This window comes from Corythoichthys intestinalis, chromosome 3, assembly GCF_030265065.1.
Source record: "Corythoichthys intestinalis isolate RoL2023-P3 chromosome 3, ASM3026506v1, whole genome shotgun sequence".
Taxonomy (NCBI): Eukaryota; Metazoa; Chordata; class Actinopteri; order Syngnathiformes; family Syngnathidae; genus Corythoichthys; species Corythoichthys intestinalis.
The window spans coordinates 5460437-5476824 of record NC_080397.1 but is presented as its reverse complement, the minus strand read 5'-3'; the positions used below and the strand labels follow the sequence as shown (position 1 = coordinate 5476824).

Sequence of the window (16388 nt, the reverse complement as noted above, 5' to 3'; positions counted from 1 at the left end):
AATTTTTACAGCACAAACGTAGCACAAACAATTGACACCATTTTTAAACATTTTAGTCCAAAATGGGGGCCTGGTTAACCTCAGATTGACCTGTGAAAGAATGGCGTTCCGCAAGCAACACATCACTTTTGCTCATTAATATTCATGACGTTAGCAATTGTTGCTAGGCGGGTCAACCTCCCGTTTGTCCCTAATAGTAAATGCACGGAAATGGTGTACGAACGAGATGTTTACTGAGCTAAACCTATCAGTTCTGTCCGAAAATGATGTCCCTGCTGCCAAATTCACTAGTAAAGATGTGCAAGAACATACAAATGTTCAGTTAAAGCGATGGCTTGAGTGTCAAGGGCTGAAAAAGAGCTGACCTAATCCAGCGATAGCTTTTTTATTGACACCTTTTTCTTGTGTGCATTGCCTTACGCCACTGACAATGACATTCTCCTGTATCAACAATCTATCCTTTACCACTATATGCCCTGTCTTTCTTATATATTATATCCTCTTGTTGTCTTATGTGTCACACCATTCTTGGAGGCAATTTACATAGCTATATTTGTGTAGCAATTGCAGATGCTACTCAGTGACAGCCAACGAACATTTTTAATTTTTTTTCTTAAATTATAGAATTAAGATTTGTTATTAATTTACACCCCCCCCCCTTACTAAAGTTGTTTTTTACAACAGAAAAGGTAGCAACAGTGGCAGTCAGATAACATTTCTTTTTTTCAGGTCATTCATTGTCAGACAGAAGCAGCACGGCATAACGCCGCGCTAAAAAATAAGTTAAAATATCAAAATGGCTTACCTCTTCGTCCTCTGTAGGACCATGGCCCCCAACAAAATGTTTACTGCATATGAAATGTGGCATTAAACTGGTCTTTTGGACGGCCGCGCAAGTTGATACATTCTTCAGGTTTTTTTCCTCCAAGTTTTTGTTTTTGGGAAACGTATGAAGAAAACATCCTTCAAATGTCATAATGTCTAGAGTCGTTTCTACAAGTTCCATAGCAGCGGTGTCTACTTAGCATGTTCTTTTTTGAAAGATTACCAGAGAAAACAAGCACAAATAACATGGATTGTATGCGAGGGCGTGTCTATAATGACCCACTCCCACATTACGATGGCGACGTCACGGTCCGAAAATGGCATTTGTGCGGGACGCAATTGTTAATATCTCAAAAACGACAGCAGCACACACATTTTTTTTTTCAGCACAAATTAGCACAAACAAAGCACAAACAAATGAGATCATTTTCATGTAAATTTGCTAAAAGGGCCAACTTCACAGAGGTTACCATGTATGCAGTCGGGAAGGACAGAAGGGCCACTTTTTTTTTTTTTTTAATAGTTAACAAAATCTGTCGAGTTCTAATTTGTTTGCATTTTGAAATCAATGTTCCCATAGGAACAAAAGTGTGTTTGGGAACGGTGTCATTGCTGGGGGGATTGAGGAAAGCATAGGGCTGATAGTGTAAGTTTTGGTGACGAATGCATCTGGGAGCTTGGACCCGACTGCTCGGTGATGGCAAACTAGCTCGACATCTTTCGTCTTTATCTGTACTCCGCCAAGGAAGTCATTATCAGGGATAAACGCAGTACTTCCTTTTTCCTGTAGCACTCCTTCATCCCCCCATGCGCCCATATCCCGCTGTCACATTTATTTCACAAACTTGGCAGTAAATACTTCCCGCTCGTCAGATGGAAGCTGCGCTCAACCTGTGCTGAAAGGTCCGAGTGTGCGCTCCGCTGGTTTAATATGCTTCTTTTTAACCACGCACCATTTGCATACTTTGTCCTTTGTTGATTTATTGAATGGGGACAGTAGGACCCTCACAAGCCTCTTTATATGTTAATGCCGCATCCACAGCTTTTTTAATACAAGCCGCGGATGTAATCGCCTCGCATAATTTCCCCATAAAAGGCGGCGTAGACTCCCCACTTCCTTTAGTCGGAGCGGAGACGTTTCTCAGGTGTTGCGCCTTAATCTGTTTTCTAAAGCTGACACAATCGATAGCAGAGCACGAACACAATGTTCATGTGTCACCGGCTTCCTTTTTTGTGTGTGCAGATATTGAAGAGATCCTGCACAGAGATCCTGAGCGTGGAGCCTTCCAGTGTTTGTGTCAACGGTGAGCGCATTTCAACACAAGTCAACTTGCTAGCGCCCTCTACAACCTTGGACAAACTTTTGTCAAACTTTTGAGGATTTATGGAAATTAAAGTTGTGGGGATTGTTGACAAGTTTAGGAAAAGGGGCTAATACTGGAATGCTTAGGACAGGAGTAATGGCTATTAAGATGAGGAACGCATGAGTTTGGAAAGCTGAGAAAAGGTGTTTGAAGTAGGTTTGCGTATTGCCTCATGTGTGGCGTTATGATTCGTATCACGATTTATCCTGACACCACACTTTAAGACAATTTTTGCTATATTTGTATATATCACTTTTGGAAAAAAATATCAAAATGGACATCAAAGTACATTCATACCAATTTATTCTTGAAACCTCATCGAGCACTCAAGCAAAAAGGGGGTGCTGAGGATCTTATTTTGTTTTTCTCATCCAAAAACAGACGTTTCGGTCAAAATTTCTTATTTTCTCCATACAAGGTGAGCACAATGCCAGTACACACACATGCTGGATAGTACTACTACTAGGCTACTTCAAAAAGAGCGTTCTATTTCACCTACAGTGTGTGTTGGATTATTTCTACTGGAAATAAAAGCGCCCGTGTATTATAATGCAAATCCCTGCAACGCAATGACACACAAACATATTTGAAAACTAAAAGGTCCAATAAGTGTCGGTTTAACACCCATTTTTTGCAATACTCAAATAAATTGCACACAAATACACTGCTGGCCAAAAGTATTGGCACCCCTGCAATTCTGTCAGATAATGTTGTAATAATAATAATGTAATTTCTCCCAGAAAATGATTGCAATTACCAATGCTTTAGTAGTAATGTCTTCATTTATTTTGCTTGCAATGAAAAAGCACAAAAGAGAATGGGAAAAAAATTAAATCATTATCATTTTACACAAAACTGCAAAAATGGGCCGGACAAAAGTATTGGCATCCTTTGAAAAATCATGTGATGTTTCTCTAATTTGTGTAATTAACAGCGCCTGTTACTTACCTGTGGCACATAACAGGTGGTGACACTGACTAAATCACAGTTGAAGCCAGTTAAAATGGATTAACGTTGACTCAACCTCTGTCCTGTGTCCTTGTGTGTACCACATTGAGCATGGAGAAAAGAAGACCAAAGAACTGTCAGAGGACTTGAGAAGCAAAATTGTGCGGAAGCATGGCCAATCTGAAGCGACAAGTCCATCTCCAAAGACCTGAATGTTCCTGTGTCTACTGTGCGCAGTGTCATCAATAACTGTAAAGCCCATGGCACTGGCTAACCTCCATAACATAAAAGAAAAATTGACGAGAAATTTCAACGAAAGATTGTGCGGATGGTGGATAGAAAAACCTTGACCAACATCCAAACAAGTTCAAGCTGTCCTGCAGTCCGAGGGTACAACAGTGTCAACCTGTACTATCCGTTGGTGTCTGAATGAAAAGGAACTCAATGGGAGGATACCCTGGAAGACCCCACTTAGGACCCAGAGACACAAAAAAAGCCAGGCTGGAGTTTGCCAAAACTTACCTGAGAAAGCCAAAAACATTATGGAATAATTTTCTCTGGGCAAATGAGACAAAAGTAGAGCTTTTTGATAAAGGCATCAACATAGAGTGTCCAGGAAAAAAACGAGGCCTTCAAGGAAAAGAACACTGTCCCCACGGTCAAACATGGTGCAGGTTCCCTGATGTTTTGAGGTTGCTTTCTGCCTCTGGCACTGGACGTTGTATGCATGGCATTATGAAGTCTGAAGTCTACCAACACATTTTGCAGCATAATGTAGGGCCCAGTGTGAGAAAGCTGGGTCTCCCTCTGAGGTCATGGGTCTTCCAGCAGGACAATGACCCAAAACACACTTCAAAAAGCATTAGAAAATGGTTTTAAAGAAAGCACCGGAGACTTCTAAAGTGGCCAGCAATGAGTCCAGAAATGAATCCCATAGAACACCTGTGGAGACATCTGAAAAGTGCCATATGGAGAAGGCACCCTTCAAATCTCAGAGACCTGGAGCAGTTGGCCAGAGTGTTCTAAAATTCCAGCAGAGCATTGTAAGAAACTCATTGATGGATCCCGGAAGAGGTTGTTCGCAGTTATTTTGTTTAAAGGTTGTGCTACCAAGTATTAGGCTGAGGGTGCCAATACTTTTGTCCGCCCGTTCCTGGAGTTTTGTGTAAAATGACAATAATTTAATGTTTTTTCTCCATTCTCTTTTGTGTTTTTTTCATTGCAAGCAAAATAAATGAAGATATTTCTACCAAAGCATTTGTAAATGCTATCATTTTCTGGGTGAAATTGAGTATTATCTGACAGAATTGCGAGGGTCCCAACAGAGGTTGCGCTAGACTTTTTCGTTGTCTGTCATTTTGACTGACAGGGTCATAAAAATCCGGTCATAATCTATTTTTACCTGTCACTTAAGTTTTTAAAATGATGATAATGACATTGTGGTGACCCTTTGTTTGGCATAATTCACCTTCCGTACTTGTGTGTCCATTTGGCCGAGCGCGTTAGCGGCTACGACACAGTCACGTGACAGAGACACTTAAGAGCCGCGCGCGTTCCGGCTTGAATAGACCCTACCCACGTAACGTCACAACTCCGCCCTCCTGACTGGTGCCGCCCAATAGTCCGTCAACACATTGTGTTTACCTGTTACGGCTACGTACATTCCTCCTATTTACGGTGTGTTTTTCTGCTCGTGAACATTAATAATCAAAATGGTAAAGTCTTGTGTGGCGGTCGGTTGCAATAACAGAGAAGATAGACGGAGAGACTTGAAGTTCTACCGGATTCCGAGAGACCCGGAGAGGAGAGAGCGAGATGGGCTGCTGCAATTCGACGAGAAAACTGGGCTCCAAACGATTACCACAGATTATGTAGTAGTCATTTTATATCTGGTAAGATGCATTTAATATATATTTAGAGGGTTTTGGGCTGACAACCACAATTAAGATCATTGCTAGGCTAATCGCCGACAACATACACGTATGTATGTAGTGAGAGTGCTATCGCTAAACCATATAAACATTAAAAGCCCTAGCTCCATTGACAAATGACATGAAATACATTAGACTTGACAGTGGATGTTAGCAAGAACAAAAGATTTTGAATGGAAAATTTCGTAACTCACCTTTCCAAGCACAAGATAGATTCCTGCCGAATTTTCGTGGACGAGGACCTGTTTCACCCAACCAGCAATGAAGTATTTATAAGCCTCCAAGCTCTTAAAGTTTTTCAAACTTTCGTGAGAATTGGCTGATTTTGTGTGGACAAGATAGTTGTAAATATCAGGGTAGCTAGCAGATGTCAGGCAAATACGGCGAAGACAGCGGGTTGAAAAACATCGATTTAGGCATCAAATATGGATCTGGTGAATGGATAAACTTAAGCTTTTCCACATAACGCCTTTTATGCAATGCATCCAGTGAGTTTACGGCATCCGAAAGCACCGGGTCTTCCATGAAATGCATTATAAATTGCTCGATCCATTGAGACCATTGATAATACAGACACAAAATGACAGACAAGGGGGCGGAACAATACAGCGATCACGTGATTTTGTGACGTCGGTGGGTAGGGTCTATAGAGAGTTCACAGAGAGCAGCAGAGCTACAGCGGCTGGACACAGCAATTCGAGCTAACAAGACTCTTAACATTGCATACCGCTTCAACATATTCAATAGTATTTAGTTTTCATTCATTTTAAATTAAAATTCTGTCCGAACAAGCTTAACAGAGAATCCACACTGTGCCATCACACATCAAGCAGATGAATATGTAACTTTTTCTCCGCAGTGACAAAAACAGCTGACTGTGGCCCCAGTAGGTAAGGCTACATATGGAACAATGAAATTAACAGTTCACCTGCTGTGGCCTGAACGAAGTCTTACATCTTCCTCCTGGTGCGCATGGACTTGAATTGCGTGCCCGCTTGTGCAGTCCATGTTTTTTCACCTCTTTTATCAACACCATCGTCGTTTTGGGGCTTTTTGAAGAAACTTCGGACACTCAGTTGCCTTGACATTTTTCAGAGTAAGGCCAACGACGTCATGCATCAAGAGAGACAATAGCTAATTAATATGCTCACTCGCCACCCTGTGGTCTGGGGTGTGAATTGCAACCTGTCAAAATGACAGGTGGACTTCAGTTTTTTCCGTCACCGTTTTAAAAAATCGGTCAACGACGGAAAATATTCGGTTAACGCGACCCCTGGGTCCCAATACTATTGGCCAGCCATTGTATCCAGTAGCGCTCTGCACGGCAGCAGCTCAACAGCGTCAACAAACAATAATATGGCTACAGTGCAAACTATTTGAAGTTCTCCACGATCTAGATCTGCAGCTAACTTTCCGTCGCTGGGCACTATAATAGAACTATCATCATAATTATCTTCACTTTCGACCTCGAATTGAATTTTTTAAAAATTTTGCTGTTTTTGGGGGAAAAAAAATGCTAATGCGTTTTTGGGCCATGTTAGTAATTCAGCCCAGTCACTGTGCCTTCAAAAAAAAAAAAGATCCATTAAGTCCCCTGGCTCAAGTGACGTTCCACTGTAAGATAAGGATTTTCATGTGCCGACTAACTGCAGTAATGGCAATTTATCGAGACATTCATTTTAAATATGGCTTTGTCACTCCAGATAATTTTCAGTGAAAACATGTTATCTGCACATCGTGCACGGTACCACTCGCAGAACTCAATACTTCAGTCAGGGTCATCTTCGTTGATAGCATAAACTAGCATAAACCTTTCCAATGCGCATGTTACAAAATGCAATGGACGCTTGATTTTGGGATGCCTGTTTCAAGTAACAGTTGAACAGATTTTCGTGGGGAACTCTGAACATTAGCAATAACATCTTGCTCTTTATTTGGGTTTGTTGATGTTCTTGTTTGTCCTGAATGAAAAAAAAAAAGTTTTTTTTTTCTCAAGCACTGCATGGTCCCATGATTCTCAGTTATCTACGTTTCGTGAAATAGTGACGGGTGTTGGGGCATCTCTGTGGAACTCACGCGTCAAGCGTGTTGCCACTTCAACTTTATTTTCACATGTCCGTAATATTTTCAGAACAAATTTTTTTTGCTCGAACGTAAGCCCAGTATCTGCCATTCTTACTCCAAAATCAAATCTGAAATAGAAAAGAAATTATCAGCTATTTAAAGTCAAAGAGTGTATACATTATTTTGGGACACCCTATATACTTAATCCTCAAAGTTAAATACGATATTGTTTGTTTGTTGTTTAAAAAAAAAAAAAAAGGTGAAAACATTAGCTTGCGCAGCCAGGTCTACCAACCTCCACAGGACCAAAAGAACAAAAATTACAGTGTTTGCGCATTATTTCTTTGCATACGGCGTGGCTCTTGTCACACTCCAACCTCCATAAAGTTGGCCCCCGATCAGACGCAAATTTATATAAAAATGATGTTAAACGTTTGTGCTACGTTTGTGCTTGTTTGTGCTGTAAAAAGTTTAGTTTGTGTTGCTATCGTTAAGATATTTACAATTCTTTTATAGGTCAATCCTGGGTCAACAAGCCCCCCATTTTCAATTAAAAATGGCTACAAATGGTGTCAACCGTTTGTTTAGTTTGTGCTGGTTTGTGTACCTTGAAGGTAGAAAACTGCTGTAAAAGTTAAAACCTCAAGGACCTAAGCTTGAAATTGTACAGCATTGTCATACATTTTAGTTTGAAAGGGCTATTTTGATGCCTTCCAACAAGGGAAGGATCCCAAATGTGACAAAAAGCAGCCCCTAAAGATCCCAAATATTTCCACTCTAGAGTCATTTGACATCGTGCTGCGAGGAAATGGCTTCGCGTTGGGCCGCAGCAGTGAGGGCGTTGTATGCAGCTTCATCGTGGACCAGCAAACTTTCAGTAAGTGAGTCTGGCACCTGTCTTTGTACTGTATCATAACACCATACAACACCAACTATATTAATAAAATTGAAAGTTCTGTCCATCAGATGTTCATACAAAAGAAAATAAATAGTGTGATAAAGTACAATATGGAGTGGCGGTGGGTCGGCATGCGTCTTATTTTGGGCTGCAGTCTGTTTCCACAGTGTTTGGCTCTCTGCAGCTCATCTTCCTAAACACGCGTGTAGTGTGTGCCAACGCCAACAAGTTATTTTCTGACTCCTGACTGAAATAGTTGTGCAGCATATTTTCTCTGCTATTTTTTTTTTTTTGAAGATTTAACTTGTCGTCAGCAGATGTCCTCATGCGTGTCCTTTCTCAGTTCCATCGCCCACTCGGGGGAAGGCCCGCCGTTCCCTCATTTATTTTTTTTTGACTCCCCCGCATGTGTTTCTGACGACCTTTTCAATGGCGGGGACCACGTTTTTAATTATGGAAGGCGGTGGGGCGGGGACGTGGGGGCGTCTCGACGGCTCTTGAACATGCGCCACATATGTCAGACAGATGCCACCGTCTTGTCTGTCACCTCGGCAGTTGGAGGGCCAAACAAACGACCTCAGTGGCCGGAGACTCGAACACATGCATACTGTAAACGTCAGGTTCGGAAGGAAGGACAGGCAGGACGGTTTACCGACAGGCTGGGCGCTTGTGGTGTACATTTATTCAACGAAAAGCAAAAAAGGACAATCACTTAAGAGCAACTTGTTGCCTATAGTTGTGGTGGTCGCCTCCCAGGGGTGTCCCGTCCATGGTGATGAACCCCTGTGGCGAGCCCTGTGGCACTGGGACACCACATACCCCCTTCCTTAGATGGAAGCCGGGGTCGCTCCCTGCTTTTGGTCTCTTCCTGGGCCGTTTTCCGCCTTCTGTTGTGGGGGCAGCTACTTCTGGGGGCCGTTCTCCGCCCTCTCTAGCAGCGGCTTCTTCCGGGGGCTTTTCTCCGCCCTCTCTTGCGGTGGCGGCTTCTTCCAGGAGCCGTTCTCCGCCCCGGCTTCTTCCGGGGGCTTTTCTCCGCCCTCTCTTGCGGTGGCGGCTTCTTCCAGGAGCCGTTCTCCGCCCCGGCTTCTTCCGGGGGCTTTTCTCCGCCCTCTCTTGCGGTGGCGGCTTCTTCCAGGGGCCGTTCTCCGCCCCCTTTCCGGTGGCGGCTTCTTCCAGGGGCCGTTCTCCGCCCCCTTTCCGGTGGCGGCTTCTTCCAGGGGCTGTTCTCCGGCCTCTCTCGCGGCGGCGGCTTCTTCTAGGGGCCGTTCTCCGCTCTCTCTCGCAGTAGAGACTTCTTCCAGGGGCTGTTTTCTGCCCCCTTTCCGGTGGTGGCTTCTTCAGTGGACTTTGCTCCACCCTCTCTTGTGGTGGCGGCTTCTTCCGGGGGCCGTTCTCTGCCCCCTGTCCGGTGACGGCTTCTTCCGGGGCTTCCGGCGCCCTCTCTCGCGGCGGAGGCTTCTTTCGGGGGCTGTTCTCCGCCCCCTCGCGCGGCTGGGGCTTCTTCCGGGGAGCGTTCTCTGCCCTCTCTCACGGTGGTGGCTTCTTCCGGGGGCCGTTCACTGCACTCTCTCGCCACAGCGGCCTCTTCCCTGGCCGCTCTCTGCTTTCGCGGTGGGTTTCTCCGAAGCCGCCCTCTGCCTCAGCTGCACACACGCGCATCAACGCGCCGTCTGCTCCGACAGTCTCAACATCGGGTTTTGAAGTATGGACAGGCAGGACAGTTTACCGACAGCCTGGGTGCTTGTGGCCCACGTTTATTCAACAAAATGCAAAAAAGGACAGAATCAACAAAAATAAATGAACCAAAACTTCTGTCCTTGGGGATCACGGCCGCTCCGGTCCTTTCTCGGGGTAGCTCCCGCGACCCCATCCAAGTCTCTCCCCTTTTATGTATTGGGGAGAGCGCCTTGATTGCGATTGCCTGCACGTGTGGTGGTCGCCTCCCAGGGGTGTCGCCGTCCATGGTGCTGAACCCCTGTGGCGAACACTGTGGCACTGGGACACCACAATACACTAATACACATACACACAAAATGGTGAGATAGAGCAATTGAGGTAATGTAATGCCCTCGTATGTGGGCAAGGTTCATGGTGAAAAAGTGTCAAATACACAAATATGAAATGAGAACATATTCTGCTGTGGGCCGCAGCCTCCACACAGATGCTCACACGCAGACAGGCCCTAAAGATACAAATTCAACACAGAAATACTATACATAACGTGTCTCCGTACTACATTGACAAAGGAAACCACCAATCAACTACGGCTTTGAACACACAGTGAGTGTAGAATATTCTCTCATAAACTAAACATTCAATTCTTGCTTTGTCCTTTTTGTGTAGATCATAAGCCAAGCGCCGTGCGTAATGACTACCTGCTCTGTCCTGCGCCCAAGCTCTACGAGGTGGGACAGTAAGTACAACACGTTTATGCTCTTGTGCTTATCACCAACTAGTAAGTGCCCCATTTTCATATTTGGCATTAAATATTAGGGAATACAATGGTAACTCTACTCACAAAATTAAATGGTTCTGGAAGTAGTTTTGTAACTTGACAATTTTTCTAAGTAGAGACACGTTTTCCATGTAAATACCCTGATCCGTTCCAGGCCCCCAAAAAGTCAGACAAAAATCTTTTGTAATGCATAAAAATGCATCAAAACATGTAACAAATACATGTTATATTACATTATTACACAATAAACATAAAATTAAAGTTGTGCATAATGCAAAAAAACAAGAATAAAAAACATAAGTTAATCCACTCATGTAAAGCTGTCAGAACATGAGCACAAACGAATGGCACCCCTACGTGTCCATTTTGCAGTAAATTGGGGGGTGCGAGTCACGTCATCACTCGAAATTAATATCTCAAGGATATTATAGGATTCCCTGTCATGATGACCTCGTCGAAGTATCCTTGAGTATGATACTAAACAACGTTGCTCTTGGTGCTGCATCACCAGTAGGTATACTGCTGGCCAAAAGTAGTGGCACCCCTGCAATTCTTTCAGATAATGCTCAATTTCTCCCAGTAAGTGATTGCAATCACAAATGCTTTGATAGTAATCATCCATCCATCCATCCATCCATCCATCCATCCATCCATCCATCCATCCATCCATCCATCCATCCATCCATCCATCCATCCATCCATCCATCCATCCATCCATCCATCCATCCATCCATCCATCCATCCATCCCATTACATACATCCCATTCATACATGCATACATACATACATCCCATTACATACATCCCATTCATACATACATACATACATACATCCCATTACATACATCCCATTCATACATACATACATACATCCCAATACATCCATCCCATCCCATTACATCCATCCCATCCCAATACATCATCCCATCCCAATACATACATCCCACCCCATACATACATCCCATCCCATCCCATACATACATCCCATCCATACGTACATCACATACATCCCATCCCATACATCACATACATCCCATCCCATACATCACATACATCCCATCCCATACATCCCACACATCCCATCCCATCCCATACTTCACATACATCCCATCCCATACTTCACATCCATCCCATCCCATACACCCCATCCCATACATCCCATCCATCCCATCCCATACATACATACATACATCCCATACATCACATCCATCCCATCCCATACATCCCATCCATCCCATCCCATACATCACATACATCCCATCCATCCATACATACATACATACACACATCCCATACATACACCCCATCACTGCAGATGCTGCACCGATCCGCCTGTCAATCTTCTACCCTCACTTGTGAACAAGACCCCAAGATACTTGAACTCCTCCACTTGGGGCAGGATCTCTTCCCCGACCCTGAGAGGGCACACCACCCTTTTCCGGCTGAGGACCATGGTCTCGGATTTGGAGGTGCTGATCTTCATCCCAACTGCTTCACACTCGGCTGCCAACCGCTCCAGTGAGAGTTGGAGGTCGCGGATTAATGAAGCCAGCAGCACCTCATCGTCTGCAAAAAGTAGAGATGCAATGCTGAGGCCACCAAACCGGACACCCTCAACGCTTCGGCTGTGCCTAGAAATTCTGTCCATAAAAATTATGAACAGAATCGGTGACAAAGGGCAGCATTGGCGGAGTCCAACCCTCACTGGGAACGAATTCTACTTACTGCTGCTGCTGCTATGGTAGTAATATCTTCATTTATTTTGTTTATAATGAAAAAACATAAAAGAGAATGAAAAAAAATTTAAACCATGATCATTTTACCCAAAACTCCAAAAATGGGCCGACCAAAAGTATTGGCACCCTCAGCCTAATACTTGGTAGCACAACCTTTAGACAAAATAACTGCGAACAACCGCTTCCGGTCTCCATCAATGAGTTTCTCACAATGCTCTGCTGGAATTTTAAACCATTCTTCTTTAGCCAGCTGCTCCAGGTCTCTGAGATTTCAAGGGTGCCTTCTCCATACTGCCATTTTCAGATGTCTCCACAGGTGTTCTATGGGATTCAGGTCTGGACTCATTGCTGGCCACTTTAAAATCTGTAGTGCTTTCTCTCAAACATTTTTTAGTGCTGTTTGAAATGTGTTTTGTGTCATTGTCCTGCTGGAAGACTGATGACCTCTGAGGGAGACCCAGCTTTCTCACACTGGGCCCTACATTATGCTGCAGATTTTGTGTGTAGTCTCCAGACTTCATAATGCCGTGTCCACGGTCAGGCAGTCCAGTGCCAGAGGTAGCAAAGCAACCAAAAAACATCAGGGAACCATCCCTATGTTTGACTCTGGGGACTGTGTTCTTTTCTTTGAAGGCCTCGCTTTTTTTCTTGTAAACTCTATGCTGATGCCTTTGCTCTACTTGTGTCTCATCTGACCAAAGAACATTCTTCCAAAATGTTTTTGGCTTTCTCAGGTAAGTTTTGGCAAATCCAGCCTGGGTTTTTTATGTCTCTGGGTCAGAAGTTGGGTCTTCCTGGGTATCCTACAATAGACTCCCTTTTCATTCAGACGCCGACGGATAGTACGGGTTGACACTGTTGTACCCTTGGACTGCAGGACAGCTTGAACTTGTTTGGATGTATGTCGAGGTTCTTTATCTACCATCCGCACAATCTTTCGTTGAAATCTCTCTGCATTTTTTTCATTTCCGTCCACATCTAGGGAGGTTAGCCACAATGCTATGGACTTTACACATATTGATGACACTGCACATGGTAGACACAGGAACTTTAAGGTCTTTGGAGAGGGACTTGTAGCGTTGAGATTTCCCATGCTCCCTCCCAATTTTGCTTCTCAAGTCCTCAGACAGTTCTTTGGTCTTTTCTTTTCTCCATGCTCAATGTGGTACACACAAGGACACAGGACAGAGGTTGAGTCAACTTTTATCCATTTTAACTGGTTTCAAGTGTGATTTAGTTGTTGCCGCCACCTGTTATGTGCCACAGGCTAGTAACAGGTGCTGTTAATTAAATTAAATTAGAGAAGCATCACATGTTTTTTTTTTAAGGGTGCCAATACTTTTGTCAGCCCCATTTTTGGAGTTTTGTGTAAAATGATAATAATTAAAAAAAATTTCCCATTCTCTTTTGTGCTTTTTCATTGCAAGCAAAATAAATGAAGATGTTACTACCAAAGGATTTGTAATTCCAATCATTTTCTGGGAGAAATTGAGCATTATCTGACAGAATTGCAGGGGTACCAATACTTTTGGCCACCACTGTAACTCCATTTACTGTTACCATTTAATCAAACAGAAGACGTGGAGGATACTTGTGAAGCTGCAGGGAGGCGAGGCAGCATCTGAGCCGAAATAAACCAGTTTTAAATGGATTTTTTCATATGGGCGGGTTGGATAAAAAAAGGTCATTACAGATATACGTCCAATTTCCAGATATTGGTGCCCTTAATCAGTCTATCTCTCATCTTTAGCCCATATTGGTTAATTCTTGGACAACACAAAATGGGTGTAATACGAGAAAGAAAAAATATTTTTATGACATTACCGTTACTTCACTGCCGACTTCTAAAAAATAAACAAAAACCGCAGAAGGTGGACGTTTTTTCTTTTTTGTGGTGGCATGGTTTTCCTCTCGCATGCTAATCCCCAAACACAACACGCACATTGACTGCAATCCAATCAAACGCGTATGATTGTGAGCAGGAATGCAGGATTATCCATCCTACTTTTTATACTTACAGTACATATGCAGTAATCCCATGATTTTAAAGCCATCTGATTCTGAGAAAAAATGATTGGATAAATGGGATTTATTGCAGACATGATTTTTTTTGTGTGTTTAGGGCAGAACATTACAATTTTAATTGGAATATGTTTGTGTATTGTCCTAACATGTAACCAAAACAATAATTCATCATTTTATTAAATATTATGACAAAGTTAGTACGTATTTTGATAGGGAATTAATCATAGTATACCGGATTGTATAGTGGAATGCCTGTGCTTCAATTTAGGCTATTAATTGGAAAATGAAAATAAATAGAATGCACATTAATTAAATCTAATATATAGTTTAATATTAATATATAAATAAATATTTCATGTTTCATATATTCCAGTGGTCCCCAACCTTTTTTGCACCGTGGACCAGTGTGAGGTGGGCCTTTTTTTCACGGACCGGCAATGTGTGGCAGAAAATTACAGTAAATATAAAATAACAGGGCTCAGCAGGTGGCCTTTTCCCTGTAAAAAAAAAAATCAGTCCAAAGACATCTTTTTTTCAGTCATTTTCACTAACATGTGGGCTTATTATTTCCAGGAACAAATCTGATGAGCCTACATCATTATAAAGGACAAGCGCACATTTATATAAAAAATAGATGCTACAGTGCCTTGCAAAAGTATTTGGCCCCCTTGAATCTTGCAACCTTTCGCCACATTTCAGGCTTCAAACATAAAGATATGAAATTTAATTTTTTTTGTCAAGAATCAACAACAAGGGGGACACAATCGTGAAGTGGAACATTTATTGGATAATTTAAACTTTTTTAACAAATAAAAAACTGAAAAGTGGGGCGTGCAATATTATTCGGCCCCTTTACTTTCAGTGCAGCAAACTCACTCCAGAAGTTCAGTGAGGATCTCTGAATGATCCAATGCTGTCCTAAATGACCGATGATGATAACTAGAATCCACCTGTGTGTAATCAAGTCTCCGTATAAATGCACCTGCTCTGTGATAGTCTCAGGGTTCTGTCAAAGTGCAGAGAGCATTATGAAAACCAAGGAACACACCAGGCAGGTCCGAGATACTGTTGTGGAGAAGTTTAAAGCCGGATTTGGATACAAAAAGATTTCCCCAAGCGTTAAACATCTCAAGGAGCACTGTGCAAGCCATCATATTGAAATGGAAGGAGCATCAGACCACTGCAAATCTACCAAGACCCGGCCGTCCTTCTAAACTTTCTTCTCAAACAAGGAGAAAACTGATCAGAGATGCAACAAAGAGGCCCATGATCACTCTGGATGAACTGCAGAGATCTACAGCTGAGGTGGGAGAGTCTGTCCATAGGACAACAATCAGTCGTACACTGCACAAATCTGGCCTTTATGGAAGAGTGGCAAGAAGAAAGCCATTTCTCAAAGATATCCATAAAAAGTCTCGTTTAAAGCTTGCTACAAGCCACCTGGGAGACACACCAAACATGTGGAAGAAGGTGCTCTGGTCAGATGAAACCAAAATTGAACTTTTTGGCCACAATGCAAAACGATATGTTTGGCGTAAAAGCAATACAGCTCATCACCCTGAACACACCATCCCCACTGTCAAACATGGTGGTGGCAGCATCATGGTTTGGGCCTGCTTTTCTTCAGCAGGGACAGGGAAGATGGTTAAAATTGACGGGAAGATGGATGCAGCCAAATACAGGAACATTCTGGAAGAAAACCTGTTGGTATCTGCACAAGACCTGAGACTGGGACGGAGATTTATCTTCCAACAGGACAATGATCCAAAACATAAAGCCAAATCTACAATGGAATGGTTCAAAAATAAACGTATCCAGGTGTTAGAATGGCCAAGTCAAAGTCCAGACCTGAATCCAATGGAGAATCTGTGGAAAGAGCTGAAGACTGCTGTTCACAAACACTCTCCATCCAACCTCACTGAGCTCGAGCTGTTTTGCAAGGAAGAATGGGCAAGAATGTCAGTCTCTCGATGTGCAAAACTGATAGAAACATACCCCAAGCGACTTGCAGCTGTAATTGGAGCAAAAGGTGGCGCTACAAAGTATTAACGCAAGGGGGCCGAATAATATTGCACGCCCCACTTTTCAGTTTTTTATTTGTTAAAAAAGTTTAAATTATCCAATAAATTTTGTTCCACTTCAC

The 16388-nt window shown here is 43.0% G+C and overlaps 1 protein-coding gene across 4 annotated transcripts in view; it reads left to right on the top strand.

Moving 5' to 3' along the window:
- Positions 1–16388, top strand: part of antxr2a (ANTXR cell adhesion molecule 2a) — a 173549-nt gene that overhangs the window by 39897 nt on the left and 117264 nt on the right. For all 4 annotated transcript variants that reach the window (XM_057830925.1, XM_057830924.1, XM_057830926.1 and 1 more), the window contains 3 exons: positions 2069–2129; positions 7914–8009; positions 10374–10443. In XM_057830925.1, coding sequence (XP_057686908.1) covers positions 2069–2129; positions 7914–8009; positions 10374–10443 — 227 coding nt within the window. The remainder of the gene's footprint in view (positions 1–2068; positions 2130–7913; positions 8010–10373; positions 10444–16388) is intronic.